We start from the raw sequence: 24,438 nt of genomic DNA, 5'->3' as shown, positions 1-24,438 counted from the left end.
TATTCCTGAACAGTCGTGTTCAGTGTGCGTCGAATCTTTTCTCCGTATATTTTATTTCGTGCTTTTTCACTCCATGGACTGGAGGCAAATGAAACACTGTGAGTATTTGCTGGTCAGATTCTTACGGTTTCTTACCCGTATTGCAGGAATATAAGCAGGTATTGCTGCTTCTCATGGGCAGGTGGAGTTTGGGAGAAACTAAAAAATTGGAAAGATACGCATTTTTAAACATATTGACCTTTTTCTTGTGTGATACACACAAGGACCGTCTAATGCCTTATTAAAATGAAATCCTGATGGAAAGCAGATCCCTTTCCAGCTTTGCCAAGAAACGTAATTGCCCTTGTCTAGAAACTATATGTAATCTTTGTTCTTTCGAAGCATTTCTTTCCTCTATAAATGTAACTTTTCCTTAACAACTGCTCATACATGCAAGTTTAAATTCACAGAATGTGTGTCTCACACATTCCCTATTTCATTCATGTGGATTTATATTAGCCTGTATTTTAGCCATAATTTCCAGCGTGGCTGAATTGCAGATAGGGACATCACATACCATTAGAATATAAAATTATTCCACAAATATCTTCTCAGTCTCTTGAACTTTGGGGAGGCAATTTTGGCAGTTAAGGTGAAGTGGTCTGTCTTTAAAAGATTCGCTTGTTTTCCTTCCTGTGCTGTCCAAAGCCAGGAATTGCCTGTGTGGTTCTGTGCCGCACCATGGCCATTGTCCTCTCTCTGGAGCTATGGAAGTTCTCTTCCTGCTGCTCTCTCCCAGTGGGAATGCCAATGGCCTTGGGAGCTGAGGGGCAGCTGGGACACTGAAATCAGAATGGCTGCTCTGGCCAGAGAAATAAGGGGCATTATTTTGCCTGCAGGACCTGCTGGTTCTGCTGTTGGGGGAAAATTGAACCCAGGGATTCTGGCAGCCCCCTCTCTGTGGATTCCCATTGCCGCCTCTTAGAAGGCGTTGGTAGAACCTTGTCCAGCGACACTCGGCTAAGCTGCCAGCAGTGGCATGTCACTTTGGGGTGGGTGGCTCGTCCCTCTTTGTTCCCAGCGGGCAGCGCGGGCCCCGCAGGCTCCCGCAGTCCCGCAGGCGCTGCCGCATTGCGGCATTGAGGTGGCCACGGGCTGGCATAGTGACCATCCCAAGGAGACTGAGTATTGCCACAGAGCTCTGATAATAGATGCAGAAGTCCATTTTTGTCACTTTCCCTACCTCAGAAAAGGCAACTGATTTCTGCCTGCCACTGGGAATGGCTTTTCTGTTGGTGGTGTGTTGGTCAAAGGAGGATGGAAGGCTGTAAGAATAGAGGCTTTTGCTGTACAGCTGTAGCATTAGGCTGCAGTGTACTCAGGACAGGGCAAATTAAAACATGGCTTTGAAGAATGATACAGTTCTTTTCTGATCCAATGTTAAGCAATTTCTTTAGAATGGCTTTTGGTGAAGTCCTGTAAGGAAATAGTAATGCTCAGCTGACTGAATGCTGGAACATTTTCCTTGGAAATCTCCATCATTAAAAGCCATCAGCCTGAACAAAAGATCGAAGTTGCTTACTCCTTTCAAATGTTGGAGTCGAACTGTGTTTGTTTGAATGAGACTGTGTTTATAAAGCTGTTTCATCTTCAGAAAGGACTAACCTGAAACAATTCTGTAGGCAGGGACCTCAGAAACTGTTTTATTTTGCTGAGAAGCTGATGCAACAAATTTAAGGTTTGTATAATCTGACTTCATGTTGTTGATTCTTTCTCATCTTTTCCATAAATACACTCTGGTAGGCTTTCAGACCTCTGTATGCATTGAGAACCCAGTTTCCATTGATTTTGTCAGGAGCAGCACAGAATCCATAAACCACAGTTCCTGACATGCATGCAGTTGAGTGACACCAAGAGCCTTGGTTGGTATGAGAGATGTCTGTATAACCTAAAAAAAATCCCCCAAACCATCTCTAATTAACAATGAATTTATATTAAAGTGAAATAATTGCCTTTTAAGTTTATTGTATTAATTCATTGAACAAGAGGTTTTCATATGAATCTACAAAACAAAATTTAGAAGTGTTTAAATAGAATGCAATTGTATTTTTGATTTCTGTGGTTCCTGAGAAAATCTGTGCCTAAATAAATGGATTGCAGGGACTAGATTCACTCCCTGCTGAAATCAGCAATGGGATTTGCTCTGACTTTAGCAGACATTGGTCTGGGTATTATGACAATTGGACTTGTTCCCAGTGGTTCTAGGCAATAATACCAGCCCTGTAATTTGGTACCATAGAGAAACATCAAAACCACCCTAATGATGCAAAAGATTTACTCAGTGCTAGCAGAAATACTTTTATTTCTTTTAGTCAAAATCAGACTTGTGGATGTAATTGGGACTTAGAGCCACAGCAGGCATTCCCAATACAGTGTACTAAAAATTGTGTAGCCTTTGGGAAAAGACCTGAGAAAAATTTCCTGATTAAAAATAAAAAAAATAAAAAAAAAAGGAAAGCCAATGTTTCGTTTGCTGTTTTTGAGTTCAGAAGAAAAACTCATTGGAAAATCTTTCATTCAAAAATAAAGCAGTGGCAGAATAATTTCATTCTGCATTCTCTTGTCTTTGCACCAATGCTTTTATATTTTAATTTAGGCTGAACGGAATTTGTATTTTCTGCCTAGAATTAAAGTGACATGTAAAAGATTGAAAAGCTGATTGAAACTTCTCTAAAAAGCTTTTTCAACTCTCACTAGGCATAGATGTTAGAAAGAACTGGGAGATGCAACTGGTACATGTATTTTATACAGCTGATAGAGGTGATTTGATTGTGTGGGAAAATAGCAATGTCTTTCTGTCCACAGAACAAGCAACTTCCTCTAGGGGAAGCAATAAGACATTTCATATAAGACCACATGAATGACATTCTTGACATCTAACAAAGTACACAATCTAAATTTGTACCCACTTTCTCTGTATAAACTTTATTATGTTTTATTTTAGCTTATCCTGTTCTCTGCTTTATCTTGTTTTGGAGTATTTTATTTATTTGGTTGTTGGTGTAAGTAAATTCAGGCATAATGATATGTATGTGCGTATCTAACATAAATTCATGGCTAAAGGTAACACCGGAAAGGTTTGGCCATGCATCACCAAAAATCCATAATTTTGATCATGCTTGATTTTTATCTGACCTCTTGCCTATTTCCACTGATTCCTAGTCCCAATCTCTTTAGCTGGATAGCTTGCCCAACACTTCGTTGCTGCAAGTCCTCCTTTTCCTTCTCCCCTGCTCTTAACCTCAGCTCCTGAGCTTGCCCATCCCAGAGACTCCAGCCAAGGACACCAGGGAGAATTAATGCAGTAATTACAGGACTTAAGTTAATATGTCCTAAAGTTATCACTGTGGGCAAATGTGAGCATCCTTGTTCTTGCCAGGTGACAAAACAGGCATTTTAAACAAAGAATCTGTTATTATAATAAGTCAGTTTCCCTAAAGCCTGATGTTTTTGAGAGGAATCTCATTCCTTCAAGGGAAATAAAAAATCTGCCTTAAACATCTGGCCTTTATAATAAGCTTAAATAGTTAAAATCTGACAGTACATGCAAATTAAAATCACCCACAGAATGGGAAGAACCAGACAATTGTAGCAATAAACACTGTTGGCAGTTTTGTGCATAATTCTGTGCTAAGATTATTTTCTTTATTTTTCATTTCATTTATTCTTTCATTTTTAAAATGAAGATTTTCTTTCCTCTGTATCCTTGAAATACTCATATTTCTGATGTCAGCTTCCCAAGTTAACAATGCTGGAGCCTCTCACGTTGCTGTGATGAGAACATTTGTGAACACATTGTCAAAAGACTAATACTAGAACAGAAACCACAACTTGGCAACCAGTTATTTTTATTTCAGTGGCTTCTTCGTGTCACCTGGAGACTATTTAGACCATTATTCGCCTGGGCTAACGTTGTGTTTAAAAATAGCACTTGTCTGGTGCCAGCTCATTTTAGAGTTGGGTACAAATATTGAGACAAACCCCCAGCTGTTACTGCTTGTGCTGCTAATTTGAGGTGTCAGCTCGGAGCTCTGCTGCTCCATGTCAGTGAATAAGGCCCCTTGTGAGATCATTATGTTTTCTAACAGTGCCGAGTAACGGATTAATCAGTGCAGCATCAGTTGCTTTCATTATCTGCCCACATGGTAGTTGTGGGCTTTAACTTAAACAGTCTGTGGTGAGATCAGGGAATTGAGTACAAGAGGCACTCGGGGCTCACCACAACTCAGAGGAGATGAAGTTGAGTTTTGGGCACTGACTAACAAGCAAACCTTGGATTCCTTGAAAGTCGAGGGTGACTGCACTCAGTGCTGAGGGATGGAGTGCCAAAGCCACTTAGCTTTTTCATCAGAGGCCATTTGAAACAGTAAATATTAAATTCAATGCAAATTCCTCCTCACCTGTGTGAAAAATAGCTCTTTACAGATACTAGAAGTATAGCTCCTTTTGCCCTGCAATCTGAAAGTTAATTATAAACATTAATTATGACAGCATATGAAACTCAAGTCCTGCATTTATTACTAAATATAGATTTAGATTCACTTTTTGGAATTGCTGCTATTAGTTGTACTGGGTGCTGTATGAGGGCTGGAGGGGGTCAGAAATTGTCATCCTCTGTCCCTCCCTGGGGCAGGCCCATCGAATCCAATGCCATTCCTGACAGGGATTCATTTAGTATTTTATTACAGGCTTCCCTCCTGATGGCTGCACACTTTGTAACAGCTCTTTTCTCTATTTTTCCTGTTCTTGTAGGAAACATTTTCCCTATATCTAATGAAAATCCCTCTTTCTGAAATGTAAACCTGTTTCTGCTTTGCTTAACCCTTGTGTGAATACAAGGAGCAGAGGATGTCTTTTTCCTTTGCAGTGGCATTTTATGTAGTTGGGTGAAGGTTGAAAAGTAAGTGCTGTGAATCTGCTAACACAGAGGTCTAAGGTAATGGCACTGTTAGAGCTAAATTATGCTGCTGGTGCAGCTCCCAAATTCAGGTTTCATCTCTGCATTTCAGACAGACCCTGAGATCCTCCTTTTACATGCATAAATACTAATGGTGATGTCTAATCTTGCATAGGCTCAACAGTTTGAGTCCACATGTACCCTGGGAAAAGATCACTTTTATTTACCAACACTGCACACACAGACATCACCCAAAGCTTTGAGGTCTCAGATGTGTTCCTGGCAGTGCCAGGGACAGAGTAGTGTTCTCTTCTGAGCTCCACTGGCAACTCAGGCAGAGCTGTTCAGCTTTTTTTTTGCCTCACTTCACCCACTTCTGAGTAGAAGTAACATTATCTAAAAAGCTATTAGCACGAGAGGCTTAATTATGCTTGGAGATGCTTTGGTTAAGTCTGCATGAATTTCCTGGTCTCATTTAGTGGATGTATGCACTGGGGATAGGAGCTGGGAGCCATGGCAGTGGTGGGAGAAGCAGTAATCAGGGAGTATGACAGTAATTCACTCCTGGGAGCGTTCTCAGCCTGCAGACACACCATTTGTAGCTATCCATTGCATGCACATGGATAATAATCTTGCATTAGGCCCAATTACATGGTGTTATGGACACACAGCACGGGGATTACACACCCAGCCAGGAGCACCCGTGACAGAGCAGTGGGGTAATTGGAGGAGACAGAAGGAAATGTTAGTTGTTAGTGCTACCACTGCTGCAGGGCCTGGCACCCTTTGCTTTGCTGCTCCCTTTCAGTGTCTCATTTTCAAAACCCAGGTTTATCACAGAGGGAGATAACCCAGCACCACCTTTTCACAGTGTGTTCAGAGAGTTTTGAAAAAAGAGCTGAACACTGTTTAACTTAGAGTGAAGGCCACAGACACATGGAAGTCTGTGCTGCCATAGAAGGGCTGGAGTTTGTAGGATTCCTGATACCAAATCCTGTGTGTTAGAAACCTGTAAAGAATCTACACTGCCAAACACAAAAGTCATTCAAACCCAGCAATAATCCAGTACATGAGCTGGTGCCTTTGCAGATCTCTTTCTCCATTTACCAATCAGTAAATGGGTCTGAATTTTTCTTTCTAACTGAGAATTTTGCAAATGCTGTGTCCTGTGGCCAGCCAAATGTGACACAAAAGCAGACTGATGTGGATCAAAAACCTGAATGGCCAGCACAGCAGGCCTCTAGTAACTATGGGAGATGCATATTAAGCCTTGCAGGAATGCTTAATAATTGGTTTTCCCAATTTGAATTAAGTTTAAATTAAAATTTCTCAGTTTGATTAGCTGTTTTGCTAATCAGCTGCAGATGTGGAATGGGAAGGAATCTGTCCCTGTTACTGACAAATAGCAAAAGGCACCTTCAGCATCCAACAGGTTCTCCCCTACCCCTTTCACTTGAATCTGTTCAGGTTGAAGCAAGAAGCATCACTGTGGCTGTTGTAATGTACTGATGAACACTATGAAAATGCCTTGTACTTAGAAAAATGGACATCGGCATAGGCATTTTTTTCCTTTTGTCGATGATCAACTAGAATACTAGAATTATTTTAAACTGCGATGTAGCAGGTGTCATCAATGTTGTGTGTTAAACAAAAACCCAACCCTCCGATGTATTTCCCCATTTGAAGTGTGACTGGAAAATATTAGGACAGTCACTTTTTACTAAATAATGTTTAATGTTGCAGCTATTTCTGTTCTGTTGTGTAGCATATTCTGTCACATGAGATCCATTTGGTACTAAGCCAGTTTAGAGCACGTGGATGTGTTGTTATAAAAGTATGATTTCAGATGAAGAAGTTGACAGGCATTCTGATGTTTATTATATGCTCTTAATTATATTAATTGAATTCTAAGTAAGTGAAGCAAAATCTCTGTGTAGTCTGCAATTTACAGAATTGAGATTAAATATTGACCTGACAGCCTGGGGTTTCTGCTCTCTGAATTAGTCCAAGGGACCTGAAAGGGTACTTAGAGTTTATGAATTTTTACAATAAAACACTTACACTATTAGTAGGGTTCAAAGTTTCCTCTTTTCTCAAGGCCTCTGCCATAAAAGTTGAGTGCTTTCTTCTAGAATTAGGGAGTACTGTTTTTTTCTGATTCTGATCAGTCTTATACAAGGTGGAGAAAGGTGTAAAGGATAATGGCTGAATATTATTGAAAAAAACACAGACATGCCATTTGTTTCTGTAGGTTATTTTAATGTATTTACATTGAGTCTGGAATTACCAGCTCTGTGTCAGGGAGCTGCAGTGGTGTTCATGAATTTGGAGCAAGTCAGAAGAGAACAAAAATGCAACTGCATGGAATTAAATTTGCACCAGAAGTTAGAGGAAGGAGATAAGTAATTGTTTTCAAATCATGACAGGATTGCAGACTGAGCACTCTTTCCTTTAGGAAAATTTTGATTAGCAGGGGCTATAAATCAGTTTTATTCTTCAGAAGGAAGAAGGCAGCTCCACTTATGCCTGTATCCAGTTTGGGCAGAGCAGTGAGTTAGGAGAGCAGCTCCTCTGGGGCTGTAAATTGGAGTCAGTGGGACTCTGGCAGTTCACAGTGGTGGAGGATGTGCCACCTCACAGACTGCTGAGCTCACATTATGCATCTTCCTAGTAGTCCTTGGAGGATCCTTAGGGCTGCTGCAGTCTGCTTCTGCTTACCCTGCAAGATGTGACAAGGATCACAGCCCAAGGTGGGAAGTTGGCTGGCATAAATAATATTGTCTATAACCCCAGTTTCCTGAGTCAGCATTTTGGGTGTGAATAGTTTACAGGGAGAGGACTTCTAAATGAGAGGACAGTGCTTTTTCAAGGGACATGTTGGGTTCTGGAAGAGGTGGGAGCTGTAAGGCTGAGGACCACTCAGCAGAATATGTGTCCCCATATGATGTTGGAGGAGTCAGAAGATTCTATTTTCTCTAATTCCTATTTCTCACAACTTCCTGGTGTTTAATCTCTTTCTATAGATCTGTATTTGGGGTGGATCAGTCTGAGGCTGGGACCTTGGAGCAGCCAGCAGGCAACTGGAGCATCATTTATTTTTTCCCTTCATGAACTAAAATTGTATGTTCACCCCTGTCAGGACACATTTTCTTAAAAATCCTTGCTGGGAAGGAATCATGTGCATTATGGAAAGCTTTGCAGGATGTCTCTAGAGCACATCTCTACCCAAACACATTCCCATCCCAGAGTTCCCACTGCCTGGGAGCTGTGAGTGCTGTGCAGCCAGAGCAGCAGGGTTAAATCCCTGCAGCTCCAGCTGGGCTGTAGTGCAGACAGTTCACTGGCAATTAGTGCCCTTTGCAGTGTTTGGCCTCCTCTGTTCTGAAATAATTGCTGTTATCATAGATGTTTTATTGCCTTCATTATGGTTAACATTTAAATATCAATGAAACAGTATCCTACTAAGTCATCTGTGCTGTAGCTGTCTGCTAGAGTTATCCCTGAAATTTGTGTTTAAGGAGAATATTAATTCAGCACTGATTTAGGATTCACAGAAGGAGTTATATATTTGTCAATGAACTATGGGAAACCTTTGCTTGTCTGAAAATACGCAAGTATTTGAAACCTTTGCAAAACCTGAGCCACTCATTTGATATATTGTGAGCAGAAATGCTGTGTGATTGGAATAGTGCTTAGTCTGTTAAATAGATATATTTTAAGAACTTTTAAAATATTTTTGAATCATCAAGTCAGACAGTAACCGGTGACCTTTCTGCATGCAGATGAAGTGCACTGGGAGACAGGGGTGTGTTCTCTGTCCTCAGTGCAGAAGGAAGCTCGCTGTCATAGCCTGTTCTGCCTGAATCCAATCCACATTCTTTAGAAATCAACAGAAAAATCTTTCTTGAATTCCTCTGGCCCACATTGATTCCTGTAGGGCCATGTGTAACTGATTCAGACATAGCTATGTCTGTGATTTAATGTTTGTGAGCTGATTTAACGTGTGGCTTTTATTTATCACTGCATACCTAAAATCTTCCATCCAAGTGCATAACTCACTTTAACATAGCAGGCAGCTAAGGCAGAGGGTTGCCTCACAATTATATTTTTATGTTTACAGGAAAACAAAATGGCGATGCAATTATAAATTCCATTTCTGAGCCATGTTTGAACTTCCCAACATGTAAAGAGCAAACGTGTACAGATACTGAAGGGTGGGTGTGTTGATGTATATATTCATGCACTCTCAGTGGGTTTGTTCATTTTCTGAAATTATTGTTCAGGCTTGTTTTTGGCTCATTGACCACAAAAGACTTGGGTTACGTCTCTGGTAAATAAGGTAATGGAGCACTAGCAGTTGTATGACAGAGAGGTTCATTTTGCACCCTAGGATCTGCCTCAGTGGGATGTGAGTTGTCACTGGGACCTAACAGGGACTGAGAGCAGAGCTTCCAGCCCTGCAGATGCACACTGGGTGCTTGCTGCCAGCACTGCAGCCATGGCACAGCAGAGCCCTGCAGGCTGGGAGGCACAGCTGGCAGAGGGGCTGGCAGCTCCAAGAGTGACTTCCAGCTCTCCAGCTGAAGTTGACAGTGTCTCCCTCTTCATCATGCCCTTTAAACTTTTAGTAGGCTGCCTTTGAGTCCTTGCATATTGACAATCTGAATCCACAGAAGCAGTGGTTTCTACACCCATTGGTCCAAATACTTGACTGTGTGTTTCTTGTCCAATATTTAATATCTTTAAGTTTTCCAGAGGATCTGGAATGATTACTACATGTTATAGTATAAGTTACCATGTGCTAAGACTGACAGCTCTTATCAGCCTGGTGTGTGAATGTCTGTGACTTGACTGATACAGATCTCTGGCAGCAGATCTCACATGCAGATTCCAGATTTTCAAAACTCTGCTTTTACTGACATAACTCTCTCTGCTCACAAATTTGGAAAGGAAGGGCAATTTTGCTCTGTTGGTGCAGTTTGCTGTCATGGGTATGTCAGCCCCCAAGCTGGCTCCAGATTGCTGGTGTGTCCATCTGGTGCAGCACTGTTGGAATACCAGCTCTGATCTTGCTGAGAGAGTGCTTGGGTGCTGTCCTGCCAGGCTGCAGCACAGCAGCAGCAGCAAAACAAGCTTCCAGTGTCAGAGCTACTCCCACCCTGCTCCTGAGTGTGCCTGTGCAGGGCCAGGGTACCCTGCAACCTCCTGGCTTTGCCTGTGTGTCATCTTGTGTGTGTGTGTGTCTTCCTGTGTACCCAAAACCCAGTCTTAATAGGGTAAAAATCTAATTATCTGTAATCTGCTGATGTTTTAGATGATAGCTCTGCCAAGGGATTTCTAGGCAGAATTGTAAAAATGGTTTTTGAACTGGCTGATGACCAAGAAAGAGAGTTAACTCCTGGAAGACGTTTTTAAAGCTTTTGATTAAATGTCCTATATAAATACATGATATTGGAATAGTTAAGTAGTTCAGGGAAGGATGATGTGCCGTTAGGTTGCTTCAGCAGGTATGTATTTATGTCTTCTTCAGCACATACATAAACACACAAAAGCACTGTCTTCTGCCAGAATGGCCCTGTGGAATTCTGTGCCCCTTGTAGGAAGCAGAGGTTGCTCCCTGCCCTGGTGCTGTGGACACCATCAAAAAGGCAGTGGCTGGGACACGGAGTGGTCACCAGCCCTGTCCATTCTCGTGACAAACTGGGCTACTGTATTTGCAGATTTGGTGCACTTACAGCATGGCAATTATGCCCTGTTGAAGTGCTTTCCATTTCCTGTGCCATCTTGATAAACTTTATAGCTTCTAATTTGCTGGAGAGTCATTGATATAATTAGGAGCTACACAAATGGGAGCAGCACACTCAGATGATGGTAATCTCAGTTCATTCTTCCTGAGAAGCTCTAAGGGGGTCCCTCCAGCAGCTGAGATTTTCTCTTTAGGCTCTGCTTTGACAGAGCAGCAGCAATCTTGCCGTGCCTGGGTCAGGACATGCTTTATTGCAGGCTGCTCCACTCCCCATATATTTTTTCCTGAGGAAAGGGAGGAGAGGGAGCCCATCCATCCGTGTGTTTCCGAGGAGCAATGGGAACTGTCTGTCCGTGTCAGCAGGCTGTGCTAACAAGCCTGTGAGAGCCAACAGCTCTCTTTGGTCACAGTACTTAAAAATCCTTCAAATTGCCTTTAAAAGCTGTGCCCAAGTCTGATGTCCCCCCACTCAGGCTGCTCTGGGTTTTCAAACAAAGTGGCAGCTGAACAGACAGGTCTGGATCTGTTCCAGTAGATGATAAAAACTCCTCCTCTATACCCCTGGTTACCCAGGCGTGGTAAACAGTGACCTCCAGCCATCCTGGTGCTCTTGGGTGCTCTCCCTGAGCATTCCTGTCATGGTATGTCACAAATTGTCACAGCTATCAGGGAGTGTGTCTTGCTGCTTGCCAAGCATTTTAACTGGTTGTTTCTGTAAATGGTGTGTTGGTGAAGAGATGCAAATAATTGATCAATATATTATTCTCTTTTTTTTCTCTCCTAACAGCACCCTCAACAACAACAACATCACCCGCATTCCTGTTACCAGCTTCAATCACATGCCAAAGATCAGGACTCTGTGAGTAGGATCTTCTCATATTGTAATACAATCCTGATGCTGTATGCCAACTTCTTGGTTATTTGTCATCTGTGATAATCTCATTTCAGTCCCTCAGGCTGCCTCAGGGGCCTGGGTGGCTGCAGGGCTGGGGAGCCCAGGTATGGTTGTGAAGGGGGCTGGTGCCCACAGAGCCCTGGGAGCCACTGTTGTGGATATGCCCAGCATTCAGTAAGAGACAGTTTTATCAAGATTTTGAATTTACCCAGAAAATAAACTGGCTTTTTCCCCCCACCCACCCATGGGAAAATCCATAATGTGAAATGCTGGAGCATGAGCAAGATTGTAAAAGCTGCTCAGATGGATCAAATTATTGAAGTTTGTTAATATCCTGTGTTTAAATCTCATTTATTCTTTTCAAATTCAAAATAATAATTTTTGAAACAAGAAATTTTAAACGAACATGAAAAAAACATCTTTCCAGATATTTTCTGAAACAAAATGTCACTTATTCTGATGGATATTTTTGTATAAAAGCTTCTCTTATATCAAATCCATTTGTTTTTGAGCTGCATGCCATTGCACTGGAAAAGCTCTGTTCTTTAGTAGATCAAAATACAAAGACTGTGAAATTAAACTAAGCATTTGTATAATTTAGCCATAGCCTACCAAAACCATTTCCTTAAGTAAATTATTTCTTTAAATTCCTATAGGGAATACACAGCTTCAGGAAAAGTCATGTCTAAACAAAGCACCCCTGGTTTTCCTCCAGATTGTCAAACTCATCCAAGATGTATTTAATTCTAAAGGTAAAGAAAGGGAAATAGTAGCTAGCCTGAAAATTTTCTGTGCCACTGAAAAAATACAATACTTCAAGGATGCTATGCATGCATGTGTAAAATCATATTAAATAAATTAACAGAACTGAAGAACAATGGCTCTTACGTCAATCTCTGTAAGATAACCTCTGACTTAAATTTGCATTCTTCATCAAATGATGACATTATTAGATCTTAATGTAAGTAATTAAATGGAAATTATATGTTTGTCTTTTAGAAGAGAATGGCTAAAGAAGATAAAGGTATAGAGTTAAGGTTCCTGGAGCTTTTCCTTTTCTTATTCTGTCACAGTGGTCCAGAAAATTTGCCTGGCTTTTCCAGATTAGCCAGTCTTGTCTGTTAGCAGAGCTGAGTGCCTTCAGTGCCTTCTGCCATTTTCCTTTTAGTTTAATTTCAGAGATGGCTTTGTATATAGCTCCCTGGAGACTTACACTGACTAATCCCCCTCTGCTGTAATTAAGGGGAAAAAAAAGAAAAGAAAAAAAGGGAAGGAAGTCATAAATAGGATTTATAAAGGGAAGCTTTTCTATTGAATTCTGAGAGACACGTTTTATAGAACATGAATGCTGCCCCACTCTAAAAGGATTTGCTGGAAATTTAATTTAGGGTCCATGGATAAAAGGGCAACTTTAGCAAACTTTCATTTGTATTCATTCACCTGATGTTCTGTAAAGTCAGTTTCATCAATATCAAATGACAGGTTTCAGCCTCCAAAGAGTGCCAGATAATACACGGTACCTCAGCAGGTCAACATAGGAATTTTTATAAAGATACTGTTTGGGGGAAGATGTTAATATTCTCTTGTTGGAAATGGATCATGAATAATGTTCCTCAGTTTGGTGAGTCTGCTGTTTTCTTTACAAATGGGCATCAGTGTGTCCACCTTTTCAAACAGCCTCACACTTAGATGTGGTTTTTTTGGAAGTTTTTTATAGGAGATTCATGATCTCAATGTTCCTTAAGCAGGGAAGAGCCCTTTTTCCAATCAGCTGAGGCCCAGTGCAGTGTGGACAGTGTTTTCCTTTGTGTCTCTTCTACACTGGTGAGATCCATTAGCAGGACATTTGGGGATGCTCCTGCTGCAGCTACTTGTGCTCTGATGGTTCTGTGAATAAACAGCTTTTCTACATGGCCCTCAAAACAATCTGCCTATTGTAGAATGGAGAAGAAAATATAAAAAGTATATTAACCTTCAACATGAACACTCAGGGGGAAGGAAAAGAAAGGGTAAAATGCCAGGAGGTTTTAAAGCATTTGAAGCATTGAAGAATTCTTTACTAAAATCAGCTCTTCTGTGCTAAGATTTTTTTAGTTAACTGTCTTTTCTGTTCTTAAGTTTCATTGATTTTTAGCCTTGATTGGAGGTGACAGGAATTAGTTTTTATTGATCTGCTTTCCTTTGCTTGAAACAGCTTTATTTATGATAAAGCATGTTCCCTCTACCTATTTGCTTAATGGTAAGTGTCCTGTTGTCTCTGCATCTGTGAATTACTGCTGAGACAGGTAATTACATTATTTCTTCTAATTTTTTTATTTAAAGATAAACTGAAAATGTGTGAAAGCACTTCAGTGTTTTTTGTGTTCCCAGGGAATTGGTTTATAATGTTTTTGAAGTACTGTGAAAACTCTTCTTGAGGCTGTATTTATTAATATAATTACAAAAAATACATATTCTGATAGGCTGCTTTGGTAAGATAGGGTCTCTAAATGATCTCCTCTCCAAAGCAAACCATGGAGTAGCTGTGCCAAAAGACTTGAGATGATGACAAGGAGGGCTCTGCTGAGGCAGAGCTGGTGGTTGGCACTACTGAAACAGGAATCCCCAAAACCCAGATAAATCAATTTAGTGAGGGAAAAAAAAACAGTTCACAGAACTGGAAAACTGCCTAACCCTAACCCTTTTTGTGAAATTGTTTTTCTCACTCATGCCTGCACACAGGGGGTGCAGGGAATGGCATGGGATGAGCTCAGTTCCAGAAGGAAGGTGATCCTGAGTGTCATTGTCGATTGTTGTGGTGGGAAGGATGAGACTCTGAGGACTTAAATGAAACACTGACTCTTAATCTTAGGTTACAACAAATCCTTACTCAGGATGATTTCTGGGTAGATGATATTTATGTATTTATTTGTTCTTCAATACAAAGGCAGATTAATGGTTCATAACAGCCAAACATTTTACTAGAAATCTAATTTACTGCAGCTTCAATTAAAGAGCTTCACAATCCCTAAACTCAAGGTCTTCTAGACATCCTTGTAGAACAATTACATTTTACAGTACTCCCAGGAGATTAGTGCTTTCCATCTCTACAGGATAAACTCTCAGTTCCAGATTTGTGGGGTTTATTTTTCTTTATTGTGGCTGTCCACCCCAGACATACAAATCTGGGGACTGTCAGCCTGGGCGCCACAGCTGAGCTGAGCTGCTGCTGTGCTGTAAGGACAGCTCACAGACAGACATTTCATTTCTTTGGAGGATGGATCGGGCTAAATCTGGTGCACACCAATTGTGTGCCTGTAATATTAGTGAATAATGCTTTGTCGAACCGTTTCTGACAGGATTTTTAACCTGGTTCATCATTTCATTTGGTGCAACACTGCAAATGCATGAGTCATTACAGGAATGATATAATTAATGTCTTGGACTTTTGTTTTGACCAAAAGTTTAGTAGCTATTTAAATGACCAGATTTGTTCCCTGAACCCATCATCATTTTGCAGATGTGATAATGGTTTTGCAAGTCTGTGGTGCGAGGCATGGAGCAGGCTAGGCATGGAGCTGCGCATGTGTGGATCTTTCATGAGCTGAAAATTCCACTCTAGATCCTTTATACTTGTGTTAAATTGCTAAAGGAAAAACAGCATTAATGAACTTGTACAGGCAACACAGGAACAGAAAGGGTATCAATAGCCTCTGAAGTTTTATTTTGCCTGTCTTTTCCCAGAGTATTCTGAGTTGAAAGGATCCATAAGTCATCAAGTCCAAATCTTCAGTGAGTGGCCTGTGCAGGGATCAGACCCACAATCTTAGTGTTATTCCCACCATGCTCCAGCCAGCTGAGCTCATGTGGACAGGTTCTCTCTCTCCACTTTTCCCCAAAGGATGAAGAAGAGGGGAGAATCACTCATCATCCTGTTCTTCAGCCTGGTCCTCATGTTTAACAGGCCATTCACTCAGAGATATCACATCCATGGTGTTCTTTCTGATATGAAATCACAAAGTGATGATACGTGGATTATCTTAAATTTGGCATATTTTTATATCTAGAATGGCCAGCTGTAGATGGCTCATTATTGAACTTAATTTTTTGAAAACATTGCAAATAACAGCACAAATTTGTATCTGACCTTTGTATAATATCCCATGGCAACGAGAACAGTCAAGCCCTGACTCATCTCTAAGCAAGAACCTACAGTGACCCCGCTGAAATGGCAGCAGAGAGTAGGGCAGGCTCGCGGTTGATGGCTCTCTTTGTGGGTTTTGTTTAAAAAGCCCCCAGTAACTGTGGGTTTTTCTGTGTGTGTTTTGCAGGCGGCTCCACTCCAACTTCCTGCACTGTGACTGCCACCTGGCCTGGCTGTCGGACTGGCTGCGCCAGCGCCGCACCATCGGCCAGTTCACCTTCTGCCTGGCGCCCGTCGGCCTGCGCGGCTTCCTCGTGGCTGAGGTGCAGAAGAAGGACTTTGTCTGCTCTGGTAATGGTGCCAATTCCTCCCTTATCTATCCTATATCACTGTTCCTGTCAAAAAAACAGCGTGGAAAATGGCTGTGTCGCATTTGAATGCAAACAACAGCAGTCCTGTTTGTTTTTGTCGTCGCTAAACTGTGTGGGAGGAGATCAAATTGTTGGTTTTTTCAGCTTTGTGAGAATTATTGGATTCCAGTTAACATTTTGGTTCTCAAATTACTTCTTCTGCTTTAACATTGCCAATGATATCAACATAAGAAATCAATTAAGTGTGGATAATTTGGTATTTCTCAAGGGAAGAGCTCTACAGCTGACTGGAATACAAAAGAAAGGAAAGAGAAAATGCAAATCTGAGTCTTTTGACAAATGATTGGGCTTTAGAACCTGAGGAGCAGATTTTATCCCAGGGAGTGAAGCATGGATTCTTAGGGTGCCAGTGCACTTCGCTGTTGTACAAGTTTCCACGCTGATAAATGGGGCTGATGATACTCACAAATCATGTGTCTGCATGTTGGGCCTATTCATCAAGTCTCTGGAACTGCACTTGGCTCTTGTAGGATAGAAATACATTTTCCTAAAAGGAGGAAAATAAAGAACAAAAGAAAAAAAGTGGAAAAAGAAATCTCTGAATTGGGTTGAAAGGAAGGATGTGGTGGAGGAGCAGCATGGCAGTGTGTATGCTGTGGAAAAAAAAGATACCAGACATAAGTTTGGAGATAGTTTTGCAGCCCCATTGGTGACACAGGGGTTGTTACAGAGATTATGTGAGTCTGAATCTCGACAGACTGTGAGTCTTGTACTGTTTTGTTCCTTATCTCTCACACCCTGTGAGCCCCAAAGGTTTATCCCATGGGTACATGGATTGGCAGATGGAAATACGGTAGAACTGCTCGTGCCAGAAATGTTTCAGGAATGCCTTTTTTTTCTATCATTCCATTTACATGTGACAAAGTAAGAGAAATGCTTGAGAAAGGAGAAAAGTCTGATCCCACTCAACCATGTTTAATTAATGCCCAGCCCAAAGGTGTGCAGAAGTGTTATGGGCATGTGGAAAATGAAGTTGTGCATAGTGCTCATTGAAATGTGGTATTTCAGAGTGCTGAGCAGCTTTGCTTCTACACTGTAGTGATGATAGGCAGAATATCTGATAGGTTGCATCAAAAGTTTAACTAAAAAAAAAGTTTAGAAATGTGATAGTCTTGGGAGAGGAAGGATAAAAAAAAACCAGATAAATGAATGAAGCTATTAGCAGAAGCTAATTTTACCAGAGGCAACCACAGCTTTTTTTATTTTTTTTTCCCCTCTCATGAAATGAAGTTTCAGATGGAGCATGAGTTCAGCTATTTGGATTTATGATACAGTGAAGTAGAGGAAAATGAGTTGCTTAAGTCAGGAGAAGAGACAATAATTGCTGAATGAGAAATGTAATGTGAACAGAACTCATTTAAATGGGGTTGTCTGTGCAGACTATGACTTCCAAAAGTGACAAGGTTTTTAACAGTTCCCTGTTGGACCAAGAGGATATAGGCGTTCTCTCAAGATTTGCCTGCTTTTGAAAAAAATACAAAAATCATGAAAATTTTCAGTGAGACAGTCCATCAACTGTATCCTTGTAACTCTCATTTGGGAAATGAAATGAAATGTACTGAGAAAGAAATTCATTTGGAGAGCTCATTTTAGTGGTGGATTTAGCTGAGAACTCAGCTTAGTACGTGCTAGTTTGATAAAAACCTACATGGACAGCTAGTTTAAAGAGGATATAAATCTTCCCTTCTCCCCATTACAGTTCTTACACCTGATTTTACAGCATAATTTGTTAATGTGTGACTATGAAGTCAAACTAGGACAGGCGGTGAAGAGTGAACTGAACTTGTTCCTCTGCGGAGGAATTTTATACGAGTTAAGGTTATGTGAATTACTGTAACCAGCCTCAGGCTGGCAGGGAGAGCCACCTTTGCATCCCAGTTAGGAAGAGCTGAAATATAAACTGGTGAACTGCTCTGTTGAGTATAGGTTTCAAATCTCGAGCACTTGTGTTTTTATGGCAGTGGGAATACCACAGGAGCAAAAGAACCTTCAGCTTTTCCTTCACTGTGAAATGGGCTTCATCAGAGCATTCCAGTTCAAAACTGGTGCTGCTGGATGCTTCAGAGGAGAAAGAGTAGAATCATAATTTGGGCAAAGAAACACAATACTGAAAAACAGACTCCTCTTTATTCTTTGAACCCAATGCAGAGATAGTGATGTTTTAGAATTTTATGAGAAATACTTCTTTGGAAGCAGATTTTGAATGCTACTGCCAAGTGGGAAAAGAAGAACTGAAACAGTGATAGAGAAGTGCCGTAAAGAGAACCCAAACTGCTAGACGTGTCCTGCACCATGGCATTTGCATTAGGTGCAAAGTCTCTCCAGATCATGTGGCTGAAGTCAGAGTTATGTGAAGGTCCATCGAGGTAAATTGAGTCATACCTGTGTAACCTGGGTGTCAGTCTTTCAAAAATGTTGTTCATCTTGTTCTTAAAAATTACAAAAAAGCTGATTCAAATGGTGCTTGTAGGTCACCTGTGAGCAGTGGAGAAGCTATTCCAGGTTTCTCTTGTTTGAGCATTTGGCTCAGAGCAGGAGGTGAAGGTGCAGGATTCAATAGGGCAGAATTGCCTGGAGATAGGTTTGCAAATATGTCTGTTTGGATTTGTGTTACTGAGGAGGGGAAAGGTCAGGGACAGAGTGGGGATGGTCTCCTCACCATCAGCCAAGTGCTGCTGGCACTCCTGTCACCCACCAGGGCCTTCTGGCTGGCTCCTTCAGCAAGCTGTCCCCTCCTTGCAGGAGAATCTCTCCTCCAGAGCCACCTCTGACAGAGCAGCCTTCCTGGGCCTTTGCCTCCAAGGCCATCTGTTCCCAGAGAAATTGCCAAACAGCCTCTTCCTCCTGCACAGTTGGTTCTGGAGCTCTGGGATGCCTTTGGTGAGGGAGTCTCCTCCAAAGTGGGATGTGTAGAAGGGGAAATTCTGTGGCACCAGAGGATGACCCCCTTGTTGATGTGCTGCACAAAGATAGTGGGGTGTATTTCACATGGATGAGGGGTGTATTTCACATGGATACCAGGGTGTATTTCACATGGATACCAGGGTGTATTTCACATGGATACCAGGGTGTATTTCACAGGGATACCAGGGTGTATTTCACAGGGATACCAGGGTGTATTTCACAGGGATAGGGGCTGTATTTCACATGGATAGGGGCTGTATTTCACAGGGATACCAGGGTGTATTTCACAGGGATACCAGGGTGTATTTCACAGGGATAGGGGCTGTATTTCACATGGATAGGGGCTGTATGTCGCATAGATACCAGGGTGTATTTCACATGGATAAGGGGTGTATTTCACACAGGTAGCATGATCTCTTTCACGTAGGTAGCAGGATATATTTATCCTCTCCCCACCATAGCTTTGCCATTCACTGCCATGCTGCTGTGATGAGCAAACAGTGCACTAAGCAAAGACAGTGTCAGTTGAAATGCTGCCTGTATTCTGGTTTTGGTAGATGTTTATTTTTATATTCCCTTAGGTAGCAGAGAAGCATCTGGGGGTGCTGGCTGATGCTCAGTACTTCTTAGAGCCTTCCCATATTTTCCTGGGTCAAACCCAGCTTCCTTCTTGTGCTCAGATGTTTCATTGTTGGACTGGCTTCTCCTTCTCTGTCTGTGTCTCTCAAACACATTCCCTCTCTCTCTCTGTGCCTATTTGTCTGTCTCTTGTCCTCCTCTGACCTCCTTATGATAGTAATTTTATTTAATTTTCCTCTCATATAAATTTTATTATGGCTTTTTGAATTTTCTTCTACCTGCTCCTTGCATATTGAAGTTGAAATTAGTTTACATATTGATCAGTTATGTCAAGTTATCATGTGTTTTCTCACATGCAACAGCTGTAAAGCTTTGCAAACAAAGCATTGGGTTCATGAATTTCTGCCATCAGCAGCATTTTGGTCTTCTCAGGGCTCTCTGTGCAGAAGCCACTGACCCCATTTGGAATGGTTTTTTGCAGTGATGATGGTTTTCCTAAGTATGTAAGTGAAAATATCTGTGCATCTAAACAGGAGCATTGTTGTCTCGTGCTGTGATCTGTAGCATACTTCAGCTGCTGGCCAGATTTGTTCTAGTTTTGGCCAGTAGCTTGACAATGGACAGTGTTTACACTGGAATATGAAGACTGGGTAAGATTTTTTATGCTAGACCAGAGACTAATATTTCTAAGAGTTGATGAAATTTGTAAGTCTGAAATATGTGATTTTTAGTACTTTTCTAAGATAGTTTTCTTTAATAATGAAACATGCATTGTAGGAAAAGGAAACTGGATCTATACAATGTTATGTTTTTATATTAGAAGTCATTTTCTTTGACTCTTGATCCTTAGCTCCCACTCTGAGAGTGTCAAAGAATGTAAAGAAAATCAAGATGCATAATTTGGACTAAATAACTTAAATTTTAGTCTGAAATTGACTCAGGAGAGAAATTATTACCATAGCCAAGTGTTTTCTGGCTAAATAAACTGATACTGATTTTGAGAAAACACTGGATTGACCCAAATCTCGGTTGAAGATCTAGATTTTCTGATTTGTGTGGTGACACTGCAGCAGAGGTATAATAAGAAGAAAATATGTTAGCTTTCTGCTGCTTCATGCAGACTGGCAGCCCTAATAAGGAGGCAGATTTATTTGTTTGGGTGAGGTAAAGCAATCTTAAAACATAGCTGGTTGGTTTTGCTGGGGATGCAGGTTTTGCTGGGGATGAGGTTGGTTTTGCTGGGGATGAGGTTGGTTTTGGTAGTGATGCAGGTTGGTTTTGCTGGGGATGCAGGTTGGTTTTGGTAGTGATGCAGGTTGGTTTTGCTGGGGATGAGGTTGGTTTTGGTAGTGATGCAGGTTGGTTTTGCTGGGGATGCAGGTTTTGCTGGGGATGCAGGTTTTGCTGGGGATGAAGGTTGGTTTTGGTAGTGATGCAGGTTGGTTTTGCTGGGGATGCAGGTTGGTTTTGGTAGTGATGCAGGTTGGTTTTGCTGGGGATGCAGGTTTTGCTGGGGATGCAGGTTGTTTTTGCTGGGGATGAAGGTTGGTTTTGGTAGTGATGCAGGTTGGTTTTGCTGGGGATGCAGGTTGGTTTTGGTAGTGATGCAGGTTGGTTTTGCTGGGGATGCAGGTTTTGCTGGTGCAGGGCAGTGGCTTCTGAGGAGGATTCCTCTTGGTGCAGTCCATCCCAATTCATGCAGATGAGCTGCCAATGGCCCTTGTTTTTAAAGAGCTGGATAAGCGGTCTGGGAGGAGGAGGAGACCTTTGTGTGTGTGTTTGAATGGTCACTTCCTGCTTGTGGGACACCCTCACTGTACATCTGTTTTATTACTTTTAGAAGGGACCTTAACCACTTCAATCTAACTGTGACCCCTTTCCAAAAGAGTGACCTTTGAGTCATCTTAGATGGTGGCAACTCTTCTTCTCACCATTCTTGCTTTATGTGATCATCCACAGACCCAGTAAGTGCTCTTACAATGGCAGGATTGAAAGTGTTTATGACTGAAAGCCTTTTGGTAAAAATTGCAATTTAAATTTGATCTTGGGAAATTTTTATGGAATGCTGGTGGAATTTTTACCTCCTGTTATAATTTGCTACCACAAACTTACAGTAACATTTATTCTGAAGAAACATTTCAGTACTGTGCATTTGTTAGTTGCTCCTCAAATGAAATTGTATAGGAAATTTGGAGAGATACTAATCACTATTTATCAGTTTGTTTATTTTCAGTTTCCATGAAGTTTCTTATTACAAATCTAAATTTACTCTAGCACTAGCAGTGATGATGTTTCATACTGTAGGACTTTACTTCTTGACTTGCTTGCTATGTAAGATTTCACATATGGTGTTTTTCATTTGGGGCACCATCTTGTGAATCTGAAGGATAAATATGTATTTATTACAGCACTTAATATTTCTTTAAAGACCAAAGCTGAAAATTGGCTTTTAATTACAGTAAATTTAGTTTTATTACTGAAAATGATGTCTTACCTTTCAGTATAATTAGCCTTTTTTTCTGGAACTCTCTTTTCCCCAGAGCAGTATGTATAGCCCTTTAATGCTTATTTAATGATGGTAGGTTGGGGTATAATTATTCAGCCACTGAGCTTTTGAACTGTTGCTGTAAAAATAATAACATGATTAGCTTTTATGTTAATGTCCAAAGCTGGTAGTTTGTTTTATGAGTAGTTATGCTGGTAGTATTTTGGTACAGAAAAAAAATACTTCATGGCAGTACCACAGCTGTGCTTGGAGCCGTTTCACAGAGTGCAGTCGTGGTAAATACAGAGGAACAGGGCTGACTTTGAGTGTGTGCAGAAGCCTTTCCATGCAATCTGTAGACTTTTTCTGTTAAATACATGTATGTGATGGGCAACTCATTTATTGATACACAATTAATAAGAGTAATGAAAGCAAGCATAGAGCTGCTTATAAAATAACTCTAGAAATTAATAGCGGGCAAAATGCAAAGTTGCATACAGTCAACACCAGGTTTGTGTGACTTTCTGCTTTATTGACAGTGAAATTAGTGACGTTATGTAGTGGCATAACACCTATGGTGGGTTTGCTGCTCACAGTCCCCCTCCTCACAGCACTGAGGTGAAACCAGGGTCTGCTCCAGCACCTCCTTGCATCTCATTCTCTGACTTGGCTGCTCCCAGGGCTGTTTCTCACAGCTTTTTCCTCACTCCCTGCTGCCTGGCACCTCTCTGCCCTTTCTCAGGTGCAGTCTGACAGAGGTCCCAGGGGCTGCACAGTCCCTGCTCAGGCAGGTTCATCTGTGGAAGCAGCCAGAACCGCCCTGGCCTCTTCCACAGCAGCTTCCCTGGCAGAGCTGGACACCAACACCCTGTAGCCAAACTGAAGAGATCTCCTGGCTCGTTAAATTTACCCCTTGGATTGGCAGGCTAACATGTTTAGCTCTGAAGATCTGTAAGAATTCTATTCTATAATTTCCAGACACCTTATAGAGCTTGAATGCACCAGGGGCCTCTTGCAAAAGACGTGAGGCAGCAACCCCAGCCTTTCCCAGGAAATGTCTTTATTTTTCCTGCCTGCCTTAGCATGTTCCAAATGCCAAAGAATCTGGTCCATGGAATCCCAAGGCAGCCCAGAGAAGGGAATGGTGCCTCACTCTTCAGTTCTTGCCCACTGACCTGGAAAAGAGCATTTCCTCCCTCCAGATCTGTCTATGGGGAAGCTCATGACCAGACTGGAGCCCTTGGATGTCATTAGCAGGAGACATGTCCCACTGTGTTTGCCAACTCTGAGTGTCTGTGTCAATCTGTAATGCCTCTGGCTGGAGTGAATCCCACCCTCCTCATCCTCCTCCTCCTGAAGAGAGCAGCTTTTGTGCCAGGGCAGGGACAGCCCTGTGCTCGCTGCAGCAGGATGCAGACAGTGGGGCAGAAGCAAAGACAAACATGCAAGCAAACAAAATCATGTAGTATTTAAAACTCCTTTTCAAATAGCAGTAAATCAAAGCCCAGGGACTGAATAGTCTTAAACTATTTCTATTCCTTCCATAACTTTATCAAACTTCATCGTGGAACATTCCACGATGGATCATCTGTTTAGAACCGCACTCCCTTCACAGGCTCACAATTGATCATGACCATTAGCTATCTTTTAACCTTGTGCAGGTGGCATCCTTTCACTTAAATAATTTATATTCCTCTTCATTTTTATGCTTGAATATATTTATAAGTTCACTGTATTATTTCTGGACCTATTTTTAAATGTCACTTCATAGGCACCTTCAAGAGTGCTGATACAAATTGTGGAGTTGGTGTTAATGAGATGACTGTGCATGGGCACCATTTGAGCTGCAGGAGCACTACACCTTTTAAGACCTTCTGTTAGTCTTTGGAAGAGCAGGCAGTGTCCAAACCCAGAGAACCAAATGCACTCTATTCCTCATAGTGCAGTAGTTGGAAATTAAGTTCTACCTGCTTCAAGGTGAACATGCCTGTGTTGACAGGGCTGGAGAAAGACCTTGAAAGAAAGGCTCAGAGTGGGCACAGGGCATAAGAGATAATCTGACTTTTCCACCCCTCCTTTGGAAGGCTTAGGTGGAATAAATTTCCCTGAGAGAAGAACACTTTTGTCATAGTTTTACAGACTTCAGTTATCTCACAGGTTCTGTTTTATTAATCCTCCAGAAGAACAAATTCACCCATTCAATCTCAGTTGTTATGGTTGAGGCTGCTTCTTTGTTCTACTTTTTTTCATTTTCCTTAGTAGTATTCCATATAATTGTGGTGCTACTATTGTTAATTAAATAATTGCAATATTAGTGCTTTTAGGATAAGAGAGTGTCA

The 24,438-nt window shown here is 41.4% G+C and overlaps 1 protein-coding gene across 2 annotated transcripts in view; it reads left to right on the top strand.

Moving 5' to 3' along the window:
• Positions 1-24,438, top strand: part of SLIT3 (slit guidance ligand 3) — a 465,384-nt gene that overhangs the window by 269,824 nt on the left and 171,122 nt on the right. For both annotated transcript variants that reach the window (XM_014253183.2, XM_088063492.1), the window contains 2 exons: positions 11,470-11,541; positions 15,888-16,051. In XM_014253183.2, coding sequence (XP_014108658.1) covers positions 11,470-11,541; positions 15,888-16,051 — 236 coding nt within the window. The remainder of the gene's footprint in view (positions 1-11,469; positions 11,542-15,887; positions 16,052-24,438) is intronic.

This window comes from Pseudopodoces humilis, chromosome 17 (assembly GCF_049639895.1).
Source record: "Pseudopodoces humilis isolate 2021_Gansu_Grassland_sample_001 chromosome 17, ASM4963989v1, whole genome shotgun sequence".
Taxonomy (NCBI): domain Eukaryota; kingdom Metazoa; phylum Chordata; class Aves; order Passeriformes; family Paridae; genus Pseudopodoces; species Pseudopodoces humilis.
Note: the sequence above shows the minus strand (reverse complement) of the source record. Positions and strands in the feature narration are given on the sequence as shown.